Raw genomic sequence first — 24,388 nt, 5'->3', positions numbered from 1 at the left:
TCTCCCTTACCCACCTGCCCGGTCACGGAGGTCATCCGAGGGCCTGCTCCTGGTGGTTCCACCTAGAGCCATCCTCCGATTGGAATCCACCAGGGGCAGAGCCTTCAGCGTGGTGGCGCCCCTCCTGGGGAACTCCCTGCCTCTGGAGGTCAGGCAGGCTCCAGCCTCGTACTCCTTTCGGCGCCTCCTGAAAACATCTTTATTCCAAGAAGCCTTTCTTTAACATGCAGCCTTGGATTACTGTTATTGCTTCTTTAAAATTTTGTTTTAACTGTTTTATTCTGTTTTTATTTTCATTTTACCTTGTACACCGCTTCGAAAGGTTGTGGGCTCTCCCACACTAGAGGCCTTCAAGAGGCAGCTGGACAACCATCTGTCAGGGATGCTTTAGGGTGGATTCCTGCATTGAGCAGGGGGTTGGACTCGATGGCCTTGTAGGCCCCTTCCAACTCTGCTATTCTATGATTCTATGATTCTATGAAATTTTTCATTGGAGAGCGGTATATAAATACTCTAAATAAATAAATAAATAAATAAATCATCATCATCATTATTTATTGGCATTTGGATCACGCGTGTATTTCCTCCCTCCGAGCGTCCCAGGGGCTTGTGGACAATGAGAAGCCCCCAAGCTGGATGGGAGTTGCAGCAGCACCCTCCCACCCATGTTCCCCAGCCTACCCTGTGCCTGTTTGCATTCTCTCCCCCTCCTTATCGCTTTACTATGATTTTAATAGAATGTAAGCCTATGCGGCAGGGTCTTGCTATTTACTGTTTTACTCTGTACAGCACCATGTACATTGATGGTGCTATATAAATAATAATAATAATAATAATAATAATAATAATAATAATAATAATAATAATACTGCTTCTGCTATGGCATCAGGACTATGACTACTAGTATCCTCCAATATCCGAGGCGCTAAGCCTGTGTGCCCCAGTTGCCAGGGAACATGGGTGGGAGGGTGCTGTAGCACCATGTCCCGCCTTCTTGGTCTCTGGCCGATGGCTGCCTGGCCCCTGTGCGAACAGAGTGCTGGACGAGATGGGCCCTTGGCCTGATCCAGCATCAGGGCTCTACTTATGTTCTTAATAGTAGCCACTGATAGCCTTCTCCTCCAGCCAGGAATTTATCCACCCCCTCAGTTTGAACTGTTAGAGCAGTATGACAATGGAACCAGTGACCTAGGGAGGTTGTGGGCTCTCCCACACTAGAGGCCTTCAAGAGGCAGCTGGACAACCATCTGTCAGGGATGCTTTAGGGTGGATTCCTGCATTGAGCAGGGGGTTGGACTCGATGGCCTTAGAGGCCCCTTCCAACTCTGCTATTCTATGATTCTATGAAAGCCATCCAAATTGGTGGCCAACCCCCACATCTTGTGGTAGTGAGTTCCATAGTTTAACTCTGCGCTGTGTGAAGAAGTCCTTCCTTTGATCTGCCCTGAATCTCCCACCCATCTGTTTCATGAGATATGACCCCTTTGGGTTCTAGTATTTTGAGAGAGGGAGAAAAATGTCTCCCTCTCTACATCCTCCATATCTGCAATGATTTTGACCACCTCTCTCATGTGTCCGTCCCCCGAACTTGCCTGTCTTCACAGGGGAGATGCTGCAGCCCTGTGATCATGTGGGCTGCTCTGTTCCAAACTCCACAGTCTCCGTTTCCATGTGTGGTACCTGCCTTGTGTGGTGCCCATACATGATTAAAACATCCTGAAAACATTCTAAGATTTCACTGGATAGGCCTGCTGGAGGAGACTCGTCAACTTGACCATCTTTTAGAATTTAAAAAAGCAATAAAGACTCATCTATTCCGGCAGGCCTATCCAGTGAAATTTTGGAATGTTTTCAGGATGTTTTAAAGATGTTTTAATCATGTGTGGTATGTTTTTAATAGTTTTTTAATGTGTATTTTATATCATGTTTTTATACTGCTTAATGTGTATTTTATTTATTTATTTATTTATTTATTTATTACATTTCTATACCACCCAATAGCCGGAGCTCTCTGGGCGGTTCACAATATATCATGTTTTTATACTGTTTGTTTTATACTTTGAATGGTTTTAGTTTTTGTGAACCGCCCAGGGAGCTTCGGCTATGGGGTGGTATAAAAATGCAATAAATAAATAAATACTGGCAGGTTAATTTTCAATTCTAATTGTGGCCAACCTGTTATTTGCCAGGGGCACCAGTTGCTGGGGAACATGGGGGGGAGGGTGCTGTTGCACCATGTCCTGCCTTGTTGGTCCCTGGCCGATGGCTGCCTGGCCGCTGTGTGAACAGAGTGCTGGACTGGATGGACCCTTGGTCTGATCCAGCATCAGGGCTCTTTTTATGTTCTGATGTTCTCATGCTCTGCGGACTTCAGGCCCTGCATCAAGAAAAGGCTGTGAAATGCTGACTGACTGCTATCCCACCATTTGTAAAAATACCAGGGTGGATAACACTGTCAAAACAACAATCAACCCGCAAAGATAAAATAAACCCCCGGGCAAACTGAATGATCTGAGCCTGCTGGCACCAAAGTGTCAACAGAATGGACTCCTCTTGGGCGGGGAGGCCAGCCCAGTGTTGGGGTGCTACCACGGAGAAGGCCCTGTCTTGTGCCACCCCCGTGAGGTTTCCCTCCTCGTAGTGGCATGGCAATGCAGGCCTCCCGCCCAGCGCCCAGCGCTTTAGGGAACAGAAAGGGAACAGAAAGGGAGTGCCTGGTAATGGCACGCAAAGGAGGCTGCATAGGCTGACCGCATGGGGTGGAGCTGACAACCACCACCCTCCAAGCCACTGAGAATAACTCTGTGCGTGTGTTGAGCAAGGAGGCAGCCGCCTGCCAAGAGGAGCTCGGAAGCCTTCTCCTTTCCTGGCTTCCTCTTTTCTGCCTGTCCCACATGGCCGCCTCTTCCAGAGTGAGCTTTTACTTTCGCTGCTCAGAACGCCCCAGCCCACTTCCCTGGGCGGCAGAAAACAACGTCTCGAGTTACGGGAGCAGGGCCCGGCCTAGGCAAGCAGTGGAAAGAAGTGGCACACACAGGACCCTGAGGGGGCAGATGGTGCCCACCACGGTACGGTGGGATCCTAAATTTGGAGCGTGGCGCTGTGCGCTTAGGGTTGTGCATTGCTGTGCTGGTCCATGACCGGAATAAATTAATAAGCTGTAACTGTTGTGCATCGCTTTGGGAACAAGTCCTGATATTATCCCAGCCGGGCATGTGTACACACCCCCCCCTAGCCCCCCCTCACAGTTAGAACATCAGAACATCAGGAGAACTCCAGTGGACCAAGCCCAGCACTCTGTTCACGCAGTGGCCCGCCAGCTGTCGACCAGGGACCCACAAAGCAGGACATGGTGCAACAGCACCCTCCCACCCATGTTCCCCAGCAACTGGGGCACACAGGCTTATTGCCTCTGATACTGGGGGTAGCACACAACCATCAGGGCTAGTAGCCATTGACAACCTTCTCCTCTTCCAGGAATTTATCCAACCCCCTTTTAAAGCCCAATAGCCTTGTGAACTCTCTGGGCGGTTCACAAAAATTAAAACCATAAAACAACCAACAGGTTAAAAGCACAAATTCAAAATGCAGTATAAAAAGCACAACCAGGATAAAAACCATGCAGCAAAATTGATATAAGATTAAAATACAGAGTTAAAACAGTAAGATTTAAATTTAAGTTAAAATTAAATGTTAAAATACTGAGAAAATAAAAAGGTCTTCAGCTGGCGACGAAAGCAGTACAGTGTAGGCGCCAGGCGGACCTGTCTGGGGAGCTCATTCCACAGCCGGGGTGCCAAAGTGGAGAAAGCCCTCCTCCTAGTAGCCACCTGCCTCACTTCCTTTGGCAGGGGCTCACGGAGAAGGGCCCCTGTAGATGATCTTAAGGTCCGGGTAGGTACATATGGGAGGAGGCGTTCCTTCAGATAACCTGGCCCCAAACCGTTTAGGGCTTTAAATGTCAATACCAGCACTTTGAATCAGGCCCGGACCTGGATTGGCAGCCAATGAAGCTGTAAAAGGACTGGCGTGATGTGGTCTCGTCGGCCAGTCCCTGTTAGTAACTGTGCTGCCCTGTTTTGTACCAGCTGAAGTTTCCAGACCATTTTCAAAGGCAGCCCCACGTAATATTGTAAGCCTATGCGGCAGAGTCTTGCTATTTACTGTTTTACTCTGTACAGCACCATGTACATTGATGGTGATATATAAATAATAATAATAATAATAATAATAATAATAATAATAATAATAATAATAATCCAAATTAGTGGCCGTCATCACATCTTGTGGCAGTGAGTTCCACAGTTTAACTACGCGCTGTGTGAAGAAGTCCTTCCTTTTATTCAATTTCCCACCAATCAGGTTCAGGGGGTGACCCCAAATTGATAGCCATCACCACATCTTGTGGTAGTGAGTTCCATAGTTGTTTTAATTTTATTCATTTAAAACAGTGGTTCCCAAACTTTTTCAGGTCACCGCCCCCTTGGTTCCACAAACTCTTGCCCAGTGCCCCCTACCCTACACTATAAAAATCATTACTCAGAATAGCAGTTTTCAACGACCCATTAAGGAAGATAATAACAATAAAATTCAAAACAGTAACAATGAATTGAATATTTATTCAAAATTTGAAGCACCAGCCATAGGCTTGCCAAGGGAGGGAGGGAAAAGAGAGCGAACGCCTCTGTTTTGCAGCCAGTGTGGCAGGGCACACCAAGCAGGGCATGTCTCTTCATTAGCGTTTTGGTGGTTTTGAAACATTTCAATTCACCGTTAAAAGGTCTCTTCTTAAACAGTATTAATACATGTGTGGATTCTTCCCCTATATGGCTTGGGACCAAACTACCTTCTCCCATAAAAATGTCCCTGGGTTTTAAGACCTCCTGGAGAGGCGCTTCTCGGAAAAGACCACCTCGAGCGCCCCCCTGCTGCCCCTTTGCCTCTTAACGCCCCCCCCTATGCAATCCCACCGCCCCCAAGGGGGCAGTACCGCCCACTTTGGGAACCACTGATTTAAAACATTTCTTAGCTGCCTTTCAGGTCAGAAGTGCACACTATGCATTGTGTGAAGAAGTCCTTCCTTTTAACTGCCTTGAATCTCCCACCCATCAGCTTCATGGGATATGGCCCCATTGGGTTCTAGTATTTTGAGAGAGGGAGAAAAATGTCTCCGTGTCCACATTCTCCATACCAGGCATAATTTTGTACACCTCTATCAGGTCTCCTCAAAGCCACCCTTTTTTCCAAGCTGAACAATCCCAGCTGTTGTACCTTTCCTTCAGAGGGGAGATGCTCCAGGCCCTTCAGCATTGCAGTTGCACTTCTCTGCACTTTTATGCCACAGGTGAAACTTTCCACACCGCTGCGCCTCCATGCTAACCTTAACCCTGTTTAGTTTCTGCAAGCCACGCAGCTTAATTTACAAGAGCCGAAGGAAGGTCAGAAAAGGCAGCCGAGGCTGGTCTTAAGATCTCCTGGACTCTTTGGGTCCCCTCCCACCACAGAAAGTAGCAGCGAACAGACACAAATGCACAAGCCGTCTAGATTTCTCCTACCTCCGAAAAGGAATTTTATTTTATTTGGAATCTGCCAGGACAGACAAGTAATAAGTACAGATAAAATTTCAAGTCGCTGAACGAGAATAATTTCAGTTTAAGTGCAGCAAAACTATCAGAAAACTTTGTGTGCAGACATCCATCCATCCGTCTGTCCCGTCCCGTCCCGTCCCCCACCCCGCTCTCCCTCCCACGCCTGGCCTCTCTGCTCTTCCCCTTTTAAAAGCCACAAGGGCTGCAGTGCCTCCCCCCACTTCCCTCACCCACTTTTGCTGCCTTTCTTGCTTTTATCTAACGAGCCTGAGAATTAGGTATATTATTTAGGATTGCCTTTAATGGCTGCAGAAATTAAACTGGCAAACTTTCTCCCTGCACCAGCTGAGTTTCTTGCAGTCACACAGATTATAACAGATACTGGTATTATCGTCTGGGATTCAGTTCTCGAACCCAGATCCCATTGTAGACACCGGTCGAGCTCCCAAATGAGGGCTCACATGATGGATGTGAGCCCCCGCCTGCCGTGTTAAGTGGTACAGTCCTGCCAAAGGCTTACAACCTCAGATGAAAACTAGTAATGCATTTAAGCAACAGGTAGTTAGTGCTGCAAAAGAGAAAAGGAGCCCCTCTCTCACGTCTTTGCTAGATGAGTTTTACAGCTGATAGGCAGACATCCTGTACTGGGCAGGGAAACATCCATTCTTCTCTCCGGACTGTTCATGCAGCTCGGTTTTTATTTATTTTTTTAAAAACAAAGAAACAGGAGGAAAAAGGGAGAATTCTGGACATTCATTCTGCCAAGAATTTACACTTACTAATCTGGCAAGTCCTCCTGGCAGCCCCCAGCTCCCCTCAATGCAATCTGTGGGGTGGCCACTCTGTACATGCCTAGAGGCACCTACTTTATTAAAGCTCTACCAAACGGTCCAAGGCTCAACCCTAAAAAGCTGTACTGGAGACAGCTGAGTTGCGCATTCCAAAGAATCATGTGGTACGCTCCTGCCCTGCCCTAGAACTATACCGCTTTACAATGCAACAGGGCGGGGCAGAGATCCTGTGACGGCAGAGTGGAAAAAAGAGAGGTGGAAGGCAGCCTTCTCTTTTCACAACCAAAGAAATTTTTGCACAGAGATGCAATCTGCCATGTCTATTTCCTCCACACCCATCCACGGCCTCACCCCGGCCACCCTGAATTCCACCCCAAAAGCTACTGTCAGTCTGATATGACCAAGTTTTAAAAATCCCCCCTCCCCCCACGGCTCGGGTTTCATGCAGAAACTAAGGTGCTGTTCAAGGCACAGGAGCAGGGGCAGAAAGAAAGGTGGCAACACTTCTTACTCCTCTACACCCCTCCCCCCAAAGTAAGGCGCTTTTAATGTTATGACATGGAGTAAGGCACCAAGGAGAATTGGGATGGGGGGGAAGGGTTAAGTGGTTGTCACGTAACTCTTGTTTCTTGAACCCAGATCCCATTGTGGACACCGTTTGAGTTCTCATTGAAGTGGTCAACTTGTGCCTGGACTTGAGGGGAGACATGAGAGCACTCTTCAAATACTTGAAAGGTTGTCACACAGAGGAGGGCCAGGATCTCTTCTCAATCCTCCCAGAGTGCAGGACACGGAATAACGGGCTCAAGTTACAGGAAGCCAGATTCCAGCTGGATATCAGGAAAAACTTCCTGACTGTTAGAGCAGTACGACAATGGAATCAGTGACCTAGGGAGGTTGTGGGCTCTCCCACACTAGAGGCCTTCAAGAGGCAGCTGGACAACCCTCTGTCAGGGATGCTTTAGGGTGGATTTCTGCATTGAGCAGGGGGTTGGACTCGATGGCCTTGTAGGCCCCTTCCAAATCTGCTATTCTATGATTCTATGAACAATCAAAAACAGTACTTTTAAGACCTTATCAGATGCTGTGAAATGCCTGGGAGTAGAGGGACATCTTGACCTGGTACCAAAAGGATGAAAAGCTTGGGTACGCCTCACTGAGGAGCGTGTTCCATAACTGTGGGGCCACCATTGAGAAGGCCCTCTGCCTTGTTGCCTTCTTGGAGGAGGTACCTGGAAGAAAGCCTCAGATGACAGTCATAACGTACAGGATTCCGGCTGGACATCAGGAAAAACTTCCAGACTGTTAGAGCAGTGCGACAATGGAATCAGCTACCGAGGGAGGTGGTGGGCTCTCCCACACTAGAGGCCTTCAAGAGGCAGCTGGACAACCATCTGTCAGGGATGCTTTAGGGTGGACTCCTGCATTGAGAAGGGGGTGGGGCTCACTGCTCCTAAATTAGAATGACCCTCCTCAAATTGGGGTTCCCAGCATCCAGGGACAGTAACAGTAGCATTGAGTGGGTGGGCGGGCAGATGGGGGAGGGCAAGGGCTGGAGACAAAGCCAAGGCCACTTCTCATCATCATCATCGGAGTCTTCTTCCTCGTGCTGGTCTGGGAGGTCAGTCTGAGAAAGAGAAAGAGGGGAGGTTGACACAAAGGCACCGGTGGAGGAGACTTCCGGAGAGCACCTGGGCCCCCACCCTGCCTGGACTCTTCGCTGCTTCCCAAAGCCTTCTGGGCATCAGGGAGACGGGCTTCTGAAGCCCCAGGAGGACACGGGATGAAGGGCAGGGCCCTGGCCCACTGGTAGAGCCCTGGCTCTGCAGGCAGAAGGCCCCAGGTTCGGTCTCCAGAAGCATCTCCGGGTAGGGCTGGGAATATCCCTGCCTGAAACCCTGGGGAGTTTTTGCTGCTGCTGCTGCTGCTGCTGCTGCCAGTCCGTGTCGACCATATTGGGCTAGGTGGACCAATGTCTTGACTAAGACTTGGTGATGCCTCCCATCCCCAGAGCGCTGCCTCTTCGTTCCAGCTGTGCGTCGTGTTCCAAAGTGCATGGAAAGACAGGCTGCCATCCGCCTTCCCTAACTCAGTGCCCTGCAGATGTGTTCGGACTACAATTCCATCATCCCCAGCCACTCTAACACGTCTGGAGGGTGACCGGTGGGAAAGGGTGAGCTATATTCTGGGTCAGGGGTGGGCAGGAAGGAGATCTCCAGATGTTTTGGGCTCTTGACCACTAGCCATACTGGCAGGGGTTAGTCTGAAACATCTGGATATCTACCTTTTGCTCACTTAGGCAGCTACTCCACAGGGAGGTCGCTCCTGTGCCTTGGAGGTTTGCCAGAACCCAAGCCTGAGCATGTAACAGGATCCTAGCAGGTCCTTGGGAACCCAGAGGCCATCTAGCCCACTCTCTGCCTCAAAGAAGGCCCATTTACCCATCTGTCCTGTGCCTCCATCAGATCACCTTATGCAATCCACCCACCCACTCCCACCCCATGTATCTCAAGAAGGCTGCTGCTGCTTTGATACAGCAGCTTACATGGTAAATAGCTTCAGCTGGTAGGTTGGTCAAGCAAGCGAGCCAAGCAGCAAAGCTACAGATCAGGGGTCTGGAAACAAAGCCCTATGAAGACAGACTGAAAGAACTGGGCATGTTTAGCCGGGAGAAGAGATTGAGGGGAGACATAGCACTCGTCAAATACTTAAAAGGTTGTCACACAGAGGAGGGCCAGGATCTCTTCTCGGTCCTCCCAGAGTGCAGGACACGGAATAAGGGGCTCAAGTTACAGGAAGCCAGATTCTGGTTGGACATCAGGAAAAACTTCCTGACTGTTAGAGCAGTACGATAATGGAATCAGTTGCCTGGTGAGGTTGTGGGCTCTCCCACACTAGAGGCCTTCAAGAGGCAGCTGGACAACCCTCTGTCAGGGATGCTTTAGGGTGGATTCCTGCATTGAGCAGGGGGCTGGACTCGATGGCCTTGTAGGCCCCTTCCAACTCTGCTATTCTATGATTCTATGATTCTATGAAGAGAAAACACCCCTCCTCCTCCTCCTCCTCCTCCTCCTCCTCCTCCTCCACCACCACCACCACCTATGCTGGTAGCCAGACTGATGTAGAGAAAGTGCAGAAAAGGGCAACTCAGATGATGAAGGGGCTGGAGCATCTCCCCTATGAGGGAAGGTGATATCAACTGGGATTATTTAACTTGGAGAAGAGAAGGCTAAGGGGAGACCTGATAGAGACTGATCTATTTCTGCACGCCTATCCGGTGGAATTTTAGAATGTTTTTAGGAAGTTTTAACCAGTTTTTATGTGTTTTAAATTCGCAGTTGTTCCCCTCCTCAATCCAAGTGGAGAAGCGGATAAGAAATTGTTGTTGTTGTTGTTGTTGTTGTACAAAATGATGCGCGGTGTGGAGAATGTGGACAGGGAGACATTTTTCTCCCTCTCTCAAAATACTAGAACCCTGTGGGGTCATATCCCATGAAGCTGATGGGTGGGAGATCCAGGACAAATAAAAGGAAGGGCTTCTTCATACAGCGCAGAGTTAAACTACGGAACTCACTACCACAAGATGTAGGGATGGCCACCCATTTGGATGGCTTTAAAAGGGGGTTGGATAAATTCCTGGAGGAGAAGGCTAAACGGCTACTAGCCATGATGGTTATGTGGTACCTCCAGTAATCAAGGCAGCTGCTGGGGAACATGGGCGGGAGGGTGCTGTTGCACCCTGTCCTGCCTTGTTGGTCCCTGGCTGACGGCTGCCTGGCCGCTGTGTGAACAGAGTGCTGGACTAGATGGACCCTAGGTCTGATCCAGCATCAGGGCTCTTCTTATGCCCTTATTTATTTATTTATTAATTTATATTGATTTATTACACTTATATACCGCCCCCATAGCCAGAGCTCTCTGGGCGGTTTACAGAAATGACTCATTCTTCAGAGTGACAGGGAGAACCCCTTGAGCACCCCAGAAGGAAATTGTCGGGATGGGGGAATGGAAGTCCACACCCATCAGCAAAGTGAATTTGGCCCTGCAGTGGAAGGCAGGATGGGGCTGGTGTGAGCAGCTGGGAAAGTGTAGGGGGCCGGTTGAATGCAATATATCAGTCCGTGTGCTTTGTCTATGACTCAACAGGTCCTGGTTTTACCCTCCAGCCTGTAGCACTGGGTGGAGAGCAAAGAAGCGAAGGAGTAGCTCTCGGCTGCCCTGGTCATCTTTTACTGCTCCCCACGGGGCTCTGACATCCTCTCCCCACCGCCGTGACCCCGTGGGCTCAGCGCTTTCCCAGAAGGACCCAGGCGTCCGGGCCTACCTGCGCTCATGAGCCTGGCCGTCATGCCGAGAAACATAAACCCCACGATCATGAGAAGGATTCCCACGGCGAAAGCGATGCCGGACAGGACGTTCTCCAGGAGTTCCGAGGCGATGGGATCTTTGGGGACTGCGGGGAGGAGACACAAGCGGGCGGAGGTCAGTTGGAGGATTGGGGCCAAAGGACATTCAGGGAGGGAAGCGAGAGGCAACGGCTCACCCCAGAAACCCACGCTGGAGGAACTGGCCCGGGGGGTCCGGACGGTGCAGCTGTAGATGTCTCCCTCCTGGGGGGTCACGTTCAGGTACGAGAAGATCTGGAAGTCCAGGAACTGGACAGGGTAGATCTGCGTAGTGATCGCCCCCTGCTTCTCCGGCGCCTCCCGGTACTCCCAGGTGATGGTAGCTGACGGCGGGAAGACGTTGGTCACGGAGCAGACCAGGGTGTTGGCCTTGCCCAGCTGGAGGGGCTGGAGGGTGAAGACCTCCACCTGAGGGATACCTGTGGGGAGAAAGGAGACGGATGGGGAGCAGGCGACACCTTTGGCCCCTTCAAGGGTGCCCCACAGAATGAAGACCGCTGGACCGGCTCGAAGGATCACGAGGTTGTCGTGCGGATGAGACGGGTTCCCTTTCCCCTAAGACGCTTAGAGGGAAGTTGAACATGCAGGTGGCATGAAGACAGTTCCGTCCCCAAACGAAGGAGGGGAGAAGAGAAGGAAGGCAACTTCAAAGAGGCCGCCATCGCCACTTCTTCAGGGGACCATAGAATCACAGAACAGCAGAGTTGGAAGGGGCCTACAAGGCCATCGAGTCCAACCCCCTGCTCAATGCAGGAATCACAAATGATTGGGGGTTGGACTCGATGGCCTTATAGGCCCCTTCCAACGCTACGATTCTACGATTCTATGATTTAGAAGAACTAAGTACAATGTTTGGTTAGAATGATCAACCCTCCAGATGTCCCTTGACTACAACTCCCATGGCCATGCTATCTGGGGATGATAGGAGTTGTAGTCTAACACATCTGTGGGGCACAAGGTTGCCTATTCACTACAAGGCCAGGTTTAAGGTTCTTGTACTAGTGTACAAAGCCTTAAACAACTTGGGACCAGGATACCTGAGAGAGAGAGCGCCTTCTCCCCTACCAACCTGCCCGGTCACTGAGGTCATCCGAGGGCCTGCTCCTGGTGGTTCCACATAGACCCATCCTCCAATTGGAGTCCAGCAGAGGAAGAGCCTTCAGCATGGTGGCCCCCCTCCTGTGGAACTCCCTGCCTCTGGAGGTCAGGCAGGTGCCAACTTTGTATTCCTTTCGGCGCCTCCTGAAAACATCATTATCTCAGGAAGCGTTTCCTGAATGACTAGCCACGGTTCACTGTATATTTTGCTTCTTTTAAAATCTATTTTAAAGTGTTTTATTCTGTTTTTATTTTATTTTATCTTGTACACCGCTCTGAAGCTTTCAACGGAGAGCGGTATACAAATATTGTAAATAAATCAATGAATAAATAAATAAAATAAGGTTGGGGCAGGTTTGCTGGTGGGCTGTGTCTGTCTGTCTGTCTGTCTGTCTGTCTGTCTGTCTGTCTCTCGCACACAGGTCAGAATGCTTCTTCTCGGAAGAGGCCTGCCAGGACGTGTGCATGCAGGACCAAAAACACACACTGTGTGTCATTGTGTTCGGTACAGTTATTTGAACACTGCTATCATGTCTTCCTTACATCTTCTCTTCTCCAGGTTAAAGGAGAGACACAATGTGCTGGTCAGGCTGCACATTTGGAGTACCATGTCCGGTTCTGGGCGCCATATTTTAAGAAGGACACAGGCAAACTTTTGACACTGCTGGGTGATTTGCACTAGCGCCAAATCAGCAGCGTTCAGAACTGCGGCACCGTACGACCCAAGCAGGGAGGTCAAACAAGCGGAGACATGCTTGGAGCACGAAACGTCCGCCCAGCCTGAGGCTACACTCTCTCAGAATTTTCAACGCAGTTTTGGAGGGTCAATGTTCCTTCGGAAGAAAGGATGCAGGGACAGGTGCGGCCTCCTCCGTCCCCTATCAGTTGTTAAGGAGATTCCTGCATCAAGCCGACACACACACACCCTTTTCATAGAATCATAGAATGATAGAATAGTAGAGTTGGAAGGGGCCTAGAAGGCCATCGAGTCCAACCCCCTGCTCAATGCAGGAATCCACCCTAAAGCATCCCTGACAGATGGTTGTCCAGCTGCCTCTTGAAGGCCTCCAGTGTGGGAGAGCCCACAACCTCCCTAGGTAACTGATTCCACTGTCGCACTGCTCTAACAGTCAGGAAGTTTTTCCTGATGTCCAGCCGGAATCTGGCTTCCTTCAACTTGAGCCCGTTATTCCGTGTCCTGCACTCTGGGAGGATCGAGAAGAGATCCTGGCCCTCCTCTGTGTGACAATCTTTTAAGTATTTGAAGAGTGCTCTCATGTCTCCCTTCCATCTTCTCTTCTCCAGGCTAAACTTGCCCAGTTCTTTCAGTCTGTCTTCATAGGGCTTTGTTTCCAGACCCCTGATCATCCCGGTTGCCCTCCTCTGAACACGCTCCATGAAGCATCATCAAAGAAAGTGAGCTTCTTCCCTCTTCAGAATGATTGCTCGTTCATTTGCAAATTTATGCAGATCTAATTAATCTAACAGTTAAAACTCATAGGATTAATCAAGCAAGATTTCTTGGATAGGGTAACAGACCTACGAGAGAAAATGGGGCGGGGCAGGGAAGCTGTGAAAGGAGAAGGCCCCCCTCCCTCGCTCTCCTGACAGCACTTCAGAGTAAATTATTATTATTATTATTATTATTTATTTATATAGCACCATCAATGTACATGGTGCTGTACAGATTACACAGTAAATCGCAAGACCCTGCCGCATAGGCTTACAATCTAATAAGTTGTAGTAAACAATAAAGAGGGAAGGAGAATGCAAACAGGCACAGGGAAGTGTAAACGGGCACCGGGTAGGGTGAAGCTAACAGTATAGAGTCAGAACAAACTCAATATTTGAAGGCTATAGGGAAAAGAAAAGTTTTTAGCTGAGTTTTAAAAGCAGTGATTGAGTTGGTAGTTCTCAAGTGTTCTGGAAGAGCGTTCCAGGCGTAAGGGGTAAGGGGCAGCAGAAGAAAAAGGACGAAGCCGAGTAAGGGAAGTGGAGGTCCTTGGGCAGGCGAGAAGCATGGCATCAGAGGAGCGGAGAGCACGAGCGGGGCGATAGTGTGAGATGAGAGAGGAGAGATAGGCAGGAGCTAGACCGTGAAAAGCTTTGAAGGTCAACAGGAGAAGTTTATATTGGATTCTGGAGTGAATTGGAAGCCAATGAAGAGATTTCAGAAGTGGAGTGACCTGGTCAGAGCGGCGGGCCAAGAAGATGATCTTAGCGGCAGAGTGGTGGACAGAGACCAGCGGACTGATGTGAGACGAGGGAAGGCCAGAGAGAAGAAGGTTGCAGTAGTCCAACCGAGAGATAACCAGTGCGTGAACGAGAGTCTGAGTTCTTTGGGACAGCAGAAAGGACGTGCTATTGACCTTTATTTGTTCTCATTCCGACCCTCTATTCTTGCATATTTCTGTAGCGCCCCCTCCCCCACTCCACACAGAGCGAAGAAACCCTTTACCTTTTGCTTCGGGCATTTGTATATATTTATCTGAAAAGTTGGTGAGGAAATGCAGGATCTGGTTGCACAAGTTACTTTGCTGCATGACTATATCCAGGGACGTCCGGTTCTGCACTTCTGGCTGGAAATCGGGCAGGCGTGGGCGCCAGAGGGATCCCGGAAAGTCAAACCAGAACAGTTGATCGTCATCCAGGGTTTGGGCCAGGCCAGAGAACGGGGAGTCTCTCTGGCAAAAGAACACCTGAGAGAAAAGATGAACGGGATCCTCTAGAAAATGGTGGAAAGGAGGCAGAGGGGGGAAGATTAATATTAATAATAATAATATTAATAATAATAATAGACACAGCACTCCTCTATCCCTTTCTCATACTTGTGCAAGCTGAATATCAGCCAACAGTGGCTAGATCTACACTACTGCTTTAATGCGCTTTAAAACAGTTTTGATAACTGTATAGGGAGGTGCGTCCAGGGCCCCAACAGTTGTCAAAACTGTTATAAAGCGCTTTAAAACACTTTAAAGCAGTAGTTTAGATCCTGCCCTAGTGATATGGATGCAACAACAAAAAAAGGGGGGGGGGGGCAAATGATCAAAAGATATCCTGGCCCTCCCCTGTGTGACAAACTTTCAAATATTTGAAGAGTGCTATCATGTCTCCCCTTGTCTCTTCTCAAGGCTAAAGGTTGTCACACAGAGGAGGGCCAGGATCTCTTCTCGACCCTCCCAGAGTGCAGGACACGGAATAACGGGCTCAAGTTAAAGGAAGCCAGATTCCGGCTGGATATCAGGAAAACCGTCCTGACTGTTAGAGCAGTACGACAATAGAAGCAGTAACCTAGGAAGGTTGTGGGCTCTGCCACCCTAGAGGCCTTCAAGAGGCAGCTGGACAACCATCTGTCAGGGATGCTTGAAGGTGGATTCCTGCATTGAGCAGGGGGTTGGACTCGATGGCCTCACAGGAACGCTACTATTCTATGATTCTATATATGTTTCCCATCATCCTGCAATGCATGCTGTTGTTTATGCTCCTGCGTAAGACCCTGTGGCTAATAGCTCAGCTAGGTTCGCCATGCCCAGGGAGGGGAAGGAGATTACCCATAAAGCTCCATCAACTGCCTTTGCAGTTTTGCTTTCCAATCTGATGGGATGTTAGCATCCAGACCAAAGAAGTTGCCTGTGCAGGTGGTTTTAAATGTACTGAACCGTTCAGATACCTGGTATCAGCGAGAATGTATTGGGGAATCTTAGAATCATAGAATAGCAGAGTTGGAAGGGGCCTCTAAGGCCATCAAGACCAACCCCCTGCTCAATGCAGGAATCCACCTTAAAGCATCCCTAAGCACAGGGGTAGGAAAACTGTTGTTGGATCGCAAGTCCTATCACCTCCCACCATTGGCTAAGATTGGATAGGACTGATGGGAACTGTAGTCCAACAACATCTTGAGGGGCACAAATTGCCCCCTGCTTCAAATGAGTAGTTCTATAAACAGGAACAAACAACCCTCCATGCTTTTAAATCATGTGAGCAAACTCAGGCTGTGACTAAAATGGATTCTTTTCTGGTTGACCGCAATTATTTATTCATTTGAACTATTTCTTGGCTGCCTTTCAGAGCAGGAACCTACCCAAGGTGGCCTACATCAATAAAATTCACATCGTAAAAAACCAATATGGTAATAAAACAGGAGAAACTTAATGACCAACAGCAGAGCTATAAATGTTGCAGAGTGGTTTGAGTTGCAGGTGTTTATAGTAAGTCCAGATCCAGGAAATATTCTATTCAGCATGCATTTTTAAATAACAACAATTCATAATAATACAATTATTAATAATAATCTTATTAAAAAGGACATCGTTAGTTTGGGGAGACCAGGCTTTTAGACTCCACCCAGCCATAAAGCTCACTGTGTGATTTTGGGCCAATCACTCAGTCTAACCTCCCTCACAGGGTTGTTGTGCGGATAAACGGAGTGGAGGAGGTCCAGGTAAGCCGCCTCTGGCTCCTCGGAGGTGCAGGAGGGATATAAATGTAAACAATCATCATAATAGCAGCAGAAAAGTGCTTTTGGTGAGTATAAGAGTCGTTGCGAGCGGGGAATTTTCTCAGGCAGCGCCCCTCCGTGTGAGAACAGACTTCCATGTAAAAACGCTGGAGGCTCTAACATTTCTAAGTCTATACATAGAATAGCAGAGTTGGAAGGGACCCACAAGACCATCGAGTCCAACCCCCTGCTCAGTGCAGGAATCCACCCTAAAGCATCCCTGACAGATGGTTGTCCAGCTGCCTCTTGAAGGCCTCTACTGTGGGAGAGGCCACAACCTCCCTAGGTCACTGGTTCCATTGTCGTACTGCTCTAACAGTCAGGACATTTTTCCTGATGTCCAGCCGGAATCTGGCTTCCTTTAACTTGAGCCCGTTATTATGTGTCCTGCACTCTGGGAGGATCAATTTTTTTTTATTTATTGCATTTTTATACCACCCAATAGCTGAAGAAGAGATCCTGGCCCTCCTCTGTGGAGCAACCTTTTAAGCATTTGAAGAGTGCTGTCATGTCTCACCTCGTTCCCAGCCTTCCGGATTATGGATGCTCTTGGAATTGGGAATATGAGGCTCAGGGGATGAGGGGGGGGGGGGCAAGGTGTGAAATGATAATGAAACCATCAAATGGCTACTTAATACAATGGCATCAACTTGAAACCAGCAAGCGCCAAAGTGTTGGGAAGGGATCCCTCCCTCCCAGAGTTTAATTGCAAAAGTGAAACTGGAACATGTCTGAAACTGAAAAAAGGCGAAACGGATCAACTATTTATTTATTTCAAATTTGCCTGAAACGTTCATCTTAGGGCTTAGCGAACCCAGGGGGCGAAACGCGGTTTAGGATTTCCAAAGACCAGTCTGGGCCACCCAGGGAACGGTGTGCAAAGGTCTGCCTTGAGTTTTCGCTGAGTTATAAGGATCCTGAGTGATCCTAGTAAAAGCTCCCCCCACCCGCGGCCATCCCCCGTATTGTCAAAAGCCGCACTGGTTGGATTTCTGCCTGCCAGGCAGATGTTAGAAGTCTAGGAACTCTGCTTCCTCGCCATGCGCCAGGGATGGTTAAAATTTAGTCAGCAGCAAAAGAGGAGGATGGAAAAGGCGATCCTATATCTGTTAGGAGGTGCAATGCCTCCCCCCACCGCCCCAAACATACAATACACGCAATGCTTGTGTTTCCACAATGCATAGACAGACACGCAGACAAATGTACCTTGGACTGCCGCTGCTGCTGCTGCCGCCCCACAGAGCAAAGCCAACGCTCCCAGACCCCAGACCCATCGCCCGGGACCCATATTCCTGCTCGCCCCAATGCAACTTCTGAGCCCCATAAGCGAAGCCCACCTCCGAACTCGCCTCTCCCGGGGCTGCGCCCTCCCTCCCAGCCAGCCAATGGGGCTTCTTTGCGCTCCGCTGTCACTTGTTGCCAAGGAGAAGCGGCTGCATTTTGGCTCCGAGTGAGAGATGGCCAGTTGCTCGGGTAGCCCTGATGGTGCGCGCGCGCCTTGCCCTGCTCCAGTGGAGAGGGGGGAGGGGATTTTGGGACGCCACAGAAAAGCAGGTGGGGTGGGGAGGACTTTTGGCAGTGGGGAAATGAGTCACCGACTTTGCTCTCTGCTGGGCGAGCGGAAGACTGGGCCAGCATGATCTGACAACAGAAGGGGTTTAAAAGGTATTTATTTATTTATTGCAGCATTATTACCACACTCTTCAGTCAAAAAACGCCTCCCAGGAGGCTTACAAAGATACGGAACAAGATATTCCCTGCCCCCACAAGTTTACAATCTAAAAGACACGAGACAAAAGGAAAGGCGATGGGGAGGGAGGAGGAAAAAACCAGGCACCAGGCACCAACGCTTCGTTTCAAAGCTCTTATTGGTGTACTTTCTGGCAGTGAAGGGGCAAGACAAGCTCCCAGCTGCTGATGGATAGGGCTGGTCTGGTCTCTCCTTGCCCCAGTGTTCTTCCTTGGAAGCAATGGGGGTGCAGCCTTCCAGAGGCCCTGATTCAAAGCTCCTACTCCGCCATTCTGTAGTACATCTAAAGACCCCGGGCAGCAAACAGAAGCTCCTGCAGATAGGCTGGCTGGGGACTTTTCTAAAGACGGAAGATTTGGATGGTGCCTTTCGCAGCGCAGGGGGACTCAGAAACTTGGAGCCGGCACGGCTTTGCACCTCTGGAGGGGAGCAGGTTAGGGAAGGCTGCTTTAGCGACTTTAAGATTCAGCTCTGAGGGCCTCGTTCTCTGTGCTGCCATCTTGGGCTATTAAACAAGCCAAAATGAGAAGCAGGGCCTTCTTGGTGGTGGCAATGCACCTCTGGAATATCCCTCTGGTGAGATCAGTCATGTTCCCCCTCCATTAGTTTAAAATGTTCAAGCCTGAAATGGTCTGATTACTTTAAGGACTGTCTCTTCCCAATAACGGGCTCAAGTTACAGGAAGCCAGGTTCCGGCTGGACATCAGGAAAAATGTCCTCACTGTTAAAGCAGCATGACAATGGAAACAGTTACCTAGGGAGGTTGTGGGCTCCCCCACACTAGAGGCCTTCAAGAGGCAGCTGGACAACCATCTGCCAGGGATGCTTTAGGGTGGATTCCTGCATTGAGCAGGGGGTTGGACTTGATGGCCTTAAGAGGACCCTTCCAACTCTGCTATTCTATGATTCTATACCTGCTTTGCCTTCCAGATCAGCTTCAGTGGCCTTCCTCTGTATGCTATCATCTCTTGGGCCATTAGCCAAGGGCTTTCTCAGTGGTGGTGCTCTAACCATTCAGCAACACACAAGGTGCCCTGTGAGTCTGCAAAAAAAATTGAGTGTTAGTAGAATCATAGAATAGCAGAGTTGGAAGGGGCCTACAAGGCCATCGAGTCCAACCCCCTGCTCAATGCAGGAATCCACCCCAAAGCATCCCTGAGAGATGGTTGTCCAGCTGCCTCTTGAAGGCCTCTAGTGTGGGAGAGCCCACAACCTCCCTAGGTCACTGGTTCCACTGTCGCACTGCTCTAACAGTCAGGAAGTTTTTCCTGATGTCCAGCCGGAATCTGGCTTCCTTTAACTTGAGCCCGTTATTCCGTGTCCTGCACTCTGGGAGGATCGAGAAGAGATCCTGGCCCTCCTCTGTGTGACAACCTTTTAAGTATTTGAAGAGTGCTCTCATGTCTCCCCTCAATCTTCTCTTACGTCTAGTAATTGCAGGGATCCCCCCCCTTTTGTCTGGCAAAACTTTATATCATCTGAAGTCCATCAGAAGAACCAGAAGGCATTTTTCGTAGTTGCACCCAACATGTGGAACTCCCTGCCACAGGAAGTGATGCTATCTCCCTCTTTGCCAGCGTTCTGGCAGCCACTGAAAACTTCTTTTCTACTTGCTCTGTTTGGGTTTTTCTCCACCTATACTGAGATCATTATCCTCACAGGGTTGTTGTTGCGAGGATAAAATGGAGAGGAGGAGGAGAATTACAGTATGTACACCGCCTTGGGTTCCTTGGAAGGAAAATGGTGGGCTATAAATGCAATAATAAATAAATAAATGTTCTATGTTGTTTTTCTTTTTATTTTGTTAGCTGCATTACGGATCTTTATGTGGAGAAGCAAAGCAGGTTACATATTTTGTTATTATATAACTAGACAATTCCAGTCCAGTACCCCAGTTTTCCCAGAGTGGCCAACAATAATATAAGAGCTGTCCTGGATCAAACTAAAGGCCAGTCCTGTCCAGGATTCTGTTCGCAACGTGAACAGTCAGAGGCTCCACGGCAAAGCCCACAACGAGGACACAAGTGCAATAGCACCCTCATAGAAGAATAGAATTGTAGAGTTGGAAGGGTCCTCTTGAGGCCATCGAGTCCACCCCCCTGCTCCATGCAGGAATCCACCCTAAAGCATCCCTGACAGATGCTTGTCCAGCTGCCTCTTGAAGGCCTCTAGTGTGGGAGAGCCCACAACCTCCCTAGGTCACTGGTTCCATTGTCGTACTGCTCTAATAGTCAGGAAGTTTTTCCTGATGTCCAGCTGGAATCTGGCTTCCCTCCCGCCCATGTTCCCCAGTATACTGCCTCTGATAATGGAGGTAGTGTATAGCCATAAGGTGCAACAGCCATTGATAGCCTTTTTTTCCACGAATTTGTTTAACCTGATGCTGCCTTCCCAACCAACACAGAAAACTAACAGGTAGGATGTGAAAGGAAAACACTGTCCGTGCTGTTTCTCCAACCACCGAGTTCAGAGGTAAGCTGCAATGGCTAATCCTCTGCGAATTTGTCCATGAACATCTCCACACACCATGAACATGTGTGGGGAGACATGATAGCACTCTTCAAATACGTAAAATGTTGTCACACAAAGGAGGGCCAGGATCTCTTCTCGATCCTCCCAGAGTGCAGGACACGGAATAACGGGCTCAAGTGAAAGGAAGCCAGATTCCAGCTGGACATCAGGAAAAACTTCCTGACTGTTAGAGCAGTACGACAATGGAATCAGTTACCTAGGGAAGTTGTGGGCTCTCCCACACTAGAGGCCTTCAAGAGGCAGCTGGACAACCATCTGTCAGGGATGCTTTAGGGTGGATTCCTGCATTGAGCAGGGGGTTGGATATGATGGCCTTGTAGGCCCCTTCCAACTCTACTATTCTATGATTCTATCTGCACATACCATGAAAGGAACAGAAACCTGCAAAAACAAAAAAAAGTCAGAAATTTCTGGGACATTGCATCTGGTTCCTGGGAAGCTCTGTCCACCCCGCCAGACTTCTTTCTGCCAAAATTAACTACCAGGCATGCAGGGGGCGGGGAGAGTTTCACTCTCACTTCCTGGTCCTCTTGGAGATTCTCCTTCCTGATCGCCCATTCAATTCAAGGAGTGTCCCTGTAAAAACTGCAATGAGTCGTCACTACAAGTCTGTGCGTTTAAGAGGAGGAAATTTCTAGGTCACACACAAGCTGCCTTGAGACCTTTTGAAATGTTGAAATAACTTAATCAATTAATTAATCAATAAAAGCTTTAACAACTGAAATCCTGCCTGTTATGCATTTAAGACCCCATAAAAGACAATGAGACTCATAGAATGATAGAGTTGGAAGGGGCCTCTAAGGCCATCAAGTCCAACCCCCTGCTTGGTGCAGGAATCCACCTTAAAGCATCCGTGACAGGTGGTTGTCCAGCTGCCTCTTGAAGGCCTCTAGTGTGGGAGAACCCACAACCTCCCTAAGTCTTTGGTTCCATTGTCATACCACTCTAACAGTCAGGAAGTTTTTCCTGATGTCCAGCCGGAATCTGGCTTCCTTTAACGTGAGCCTGTTATTCCGTGTCCTGCACTCTGGGAGGATCAAGAAGAGATCCTGGCCCTCCTCTGTGTGACAACCTTTCAAGTATTTGAAGAGTGCTATCATGTCTCCCCTCTGTCTTCTGTTCTCCAGGCTAAACATGCCCAGTTCTTTCAGTCTCTTCTCATGGGGCTTTGTTTAAAGACCCCTGATCATCCTAGTTGCTGAACGTGCTCCAGCTTGTCCGAGTAGCCAGGGGTAGGATCCGGGTGTACGCCCCCCCCCCCCCGTTTCTTTCAGGAGGAAGAAGTGAAAACCCTGTTTGGAGGAGGGAGCCGTTCCAGTAAATCTAGAGTGACTTAGATGCCCTTCACTTAAACCGGTGGTGAAGGTGGAGAGGTGAGTCTGTGGAAAGGATGAGGGACTTTAATCTGCTCGGACGACTATTCCTTGTATGGATTCCAGAGAAGACACGCTTCCTTTTCTAACAACTGGGCCTGGTAAGAGGGAAGACCTCTCCCTCTCTCTCTCTCTCTCTGCATGAAACCATGGAGGGCCAGGGCCATCCCGAGCGGGTAATACTGGGCCAGATGGACAAATGCTCCAAGGCGCTTTCCTATGCTCAACTTCATTGTGAGGAAATTCAGCCTGCTCCTTATTTTGTTAAGGAAACAAATCCCTCTCCTGCAGGGAGGGTCCTCGAGGATGCCGTGGTAGCAAAGGAGAGGGCTTCTGGAAAGGCCTGGGTGTCCCACTTTGGGGACAGGGGGTGCTGCCAGAGGGAAGGCGCTGCCGTGGCACAGAAAGAATCATTCTGATGCTTAACGTATGGAACCCCCTGCCACAAGATGTGGGGAGGGCTGCGAGGTGAAACAGCTTTAAATGATAATTCACGAAGAGGAGTTCTGACCACAACCTGGAACAGAATCGCAGCCCCACTGATGTCGGAGACACCCGCCTCCACCACACTTCCCTTGTGGGATTGTTGCAAGACTGTCAAGGGGCCTGTCTGTTGCGCATGGTTGCGGATGTGATGTTATTTGGGCCGATGAGATCCTGAGTGCCTTTATCACACGTGCAGGTGCGCACACACACACATGCCTCTCCAGCCATTTGAGAGGAGGCCTCTTTGGTCGCCGGGCTGTATTTCATTGGGTTGCATCATTTCGCATCAGGCGCTGAGGATTTCATTGCACCATCCTCTTTCCCCACCTGCTCCTTTCCCTCTGTGCTCAGGAAGGAGGGGAGTGTCTCACGCCCCCGGCAGCGTGTTAATGCATCTGTCTGCTTGGGGGAGTCGTCTTCTGCTCTGTCGGTCAGCCCCCTTGCGTTCTGTGTGTGATCTGCCTTCCTTCCCTGCTTGAAAGCATCCCTTGCGCTGAGCATGGCTGGCGCCAATCGCCTTGCTCTGCAGCATTTCTGGTGACCCAGCACTAGCTTCTTTGCAGCTGCTCCTGAAAGAAACACCGGTGGTGGGTGGGCGGGGAGGGAGGCTTCCGAAGTATTGCAGGCCTAGTGATGGCTTTGCAGTGCATGATTTGCAAGCATGGGCTGCTGTGCTGCGAAGCGTCAGGCCGGCCTTTGTAAACAGGAAAACTCCTGCCTGCTTCTCCTTGACGCGTGCTCTCCTGCCAGGCAACAACGAGCCACGTCCAGCATTTGCTCATTCGGACACAGCAATGTTCTTAACTGCATCGTTTCATCTTTGCAGGCCGTTTACGCGTACACTGCCGGGTCTTGTGGGCACCATCTCCACTATCTTTGTGAATTTTTGTGAAGTGCCCAGAGAGCTTCGGCTATTGGGCGGTATAGAAACGTAATAAATAAATAAATAAATAAATATTTATTTATTTATTACATTTTTATACCGCCCAATAGCCGAAGCTCTCTGGGCGGTTCACAAAAATTAAAACCATCATAAAACAACCAACAAGTTAAAAATACAAATACAAAATACAATATAAAAATCACAACCAGGATAAAACCACGCAGCACAATTGATATAAGGTTAAAATACAGAGTTAAAACAGTATAATTTAAATTTGAGTTAAAATTAAGTGTTAAAATACTGAGTGAATAAAAAGGTCTTCAGCTGGCGACGAAAGGTGTACAGTGTAGGAGCCAGGCGGCAGCAGCCAAGGCAGGCAATAAATAAATAATATCTCCCCTCAGCCAGGCACCCTTCTATTATACAGCACCTCTTCAGCCTATAAAATGCACCACTAATCTAAGACACTAAAGACCTTTTTAAAAAAATATAAGAGCCAGGCTGAAAGGCCAACCAAGGCAATCTAGCCCAGATATACATTGCCATACTATGTGCCATCCGTTGGATGTTTTTACAACACTTTGCAGTTGAGGGGAAAAAAGCAAGCTTTTATACAGCAACGGGATCCCCCTGCCCCTGAATCGGGTTGGCCCCTCTTTTCCCGTCTGAAAATTTGCAGCTGCCAGATAGGCAGATGTTCAACTGGTTCCTCTCTATTCGGCCCTGGTTAGGCCTCATCTTGATTATTATGTCCAGTTCTGGGATTCACATTTCAAGAAGGACTTGAAGGATGCTTTGTAAAAAGGGAGAATTGCAGTCTGCATGTGTTTAGGGGCAAGTCTCTTATAATTAGGGAATTGCAGCCTACACATGCCTAGAGGTCATCCCTAATGGAAATAAACTCGCGGCCATTAGCAACATAGGAAGCTGCCTTATGCCAGGTCAGACTATGAGTCGCTCTATCCCAGTACAGCCTACCTACT

At 49.1% G+C, this 24,388-nt stretch overlaps 2 protein-coding genes across 2 annotated transcripts in view; both read right to left on the bottom strand.

Moving 5' to 3' along the window:
- LOC134396452 (class II histocompatibility antigen, M beta 1 chain) overlaps positions 1-24,388 on the bottom strand; it is a 274,896-nt gene that overhangs the window by 13,485 nt on the left and 237,023 nt on the right. The window lies entirely within an intron of this gene.
- LOC134396467 (class II histocompatibility antigen, M alpha chain) lies at positions 7,335-17,671 on the bottom strand. Its single transcript, XM_063122991.1, has 5 exons — positions 17,588-17,671; positions 14,342-14,608; positions 10,923-11,204; positions 10,704-10,832; positions 7,335-8,006 (listed from the first exon to the last, which is right to left on the bottom strand). Exons 1-5 carry the CDS (start codon positions 17,667-17,669, stop codon positions 8,002-8,004), a joined length of 765 nt encoding a protein of 254 aa, XP_062979061.1. The 5' UTR covers positions 17,670-17,671; the 3' UTR covers positions 7,335-8,001.

This window comes from Elgaria multicarinata, chromosome 3 (genome assembly GCF_023053635.1).
Source record: "Elgaria multicarinata webbii isolate HBS135686 ecotype San Diego chromosome 3, rElgMul1.1.pri, whole genome shotgun sequence".
Taxonomy (NCBI): Eukaryota; Metazoa; Chordata; class Lepidosauria; order Squamata; family Anguidae; genus Elgaria; species Elgaria multicarinata.
This window is presented reverse-complemented; position numbering and strand designations above follow the sequence as displayed.

Coding starts and splice junctions, on each gene's coding strand:
- LOC134396467 (XM_063122991.1), bottom strand. CDS start 17,669: ATGGGTCCCGGGCGATGGGTCTGGGGTCTGGGAGCGTTGGCTTTGCTC. Junction 14,609..17,587: donor AGCAGCAGCGGCAGTCCAAG/GTACATTTGTCT, acceptor ACCATTTTCTAG/AGGATCCCGTTCATCTTTTC. Junction 11,205..14,341: donor ACAAATGCCCGAAGCAAAAG/GTAAAGGGTTTC, acceptor TTCTCCCCACAG/GTATCCCTCAGGTGGAGGTC.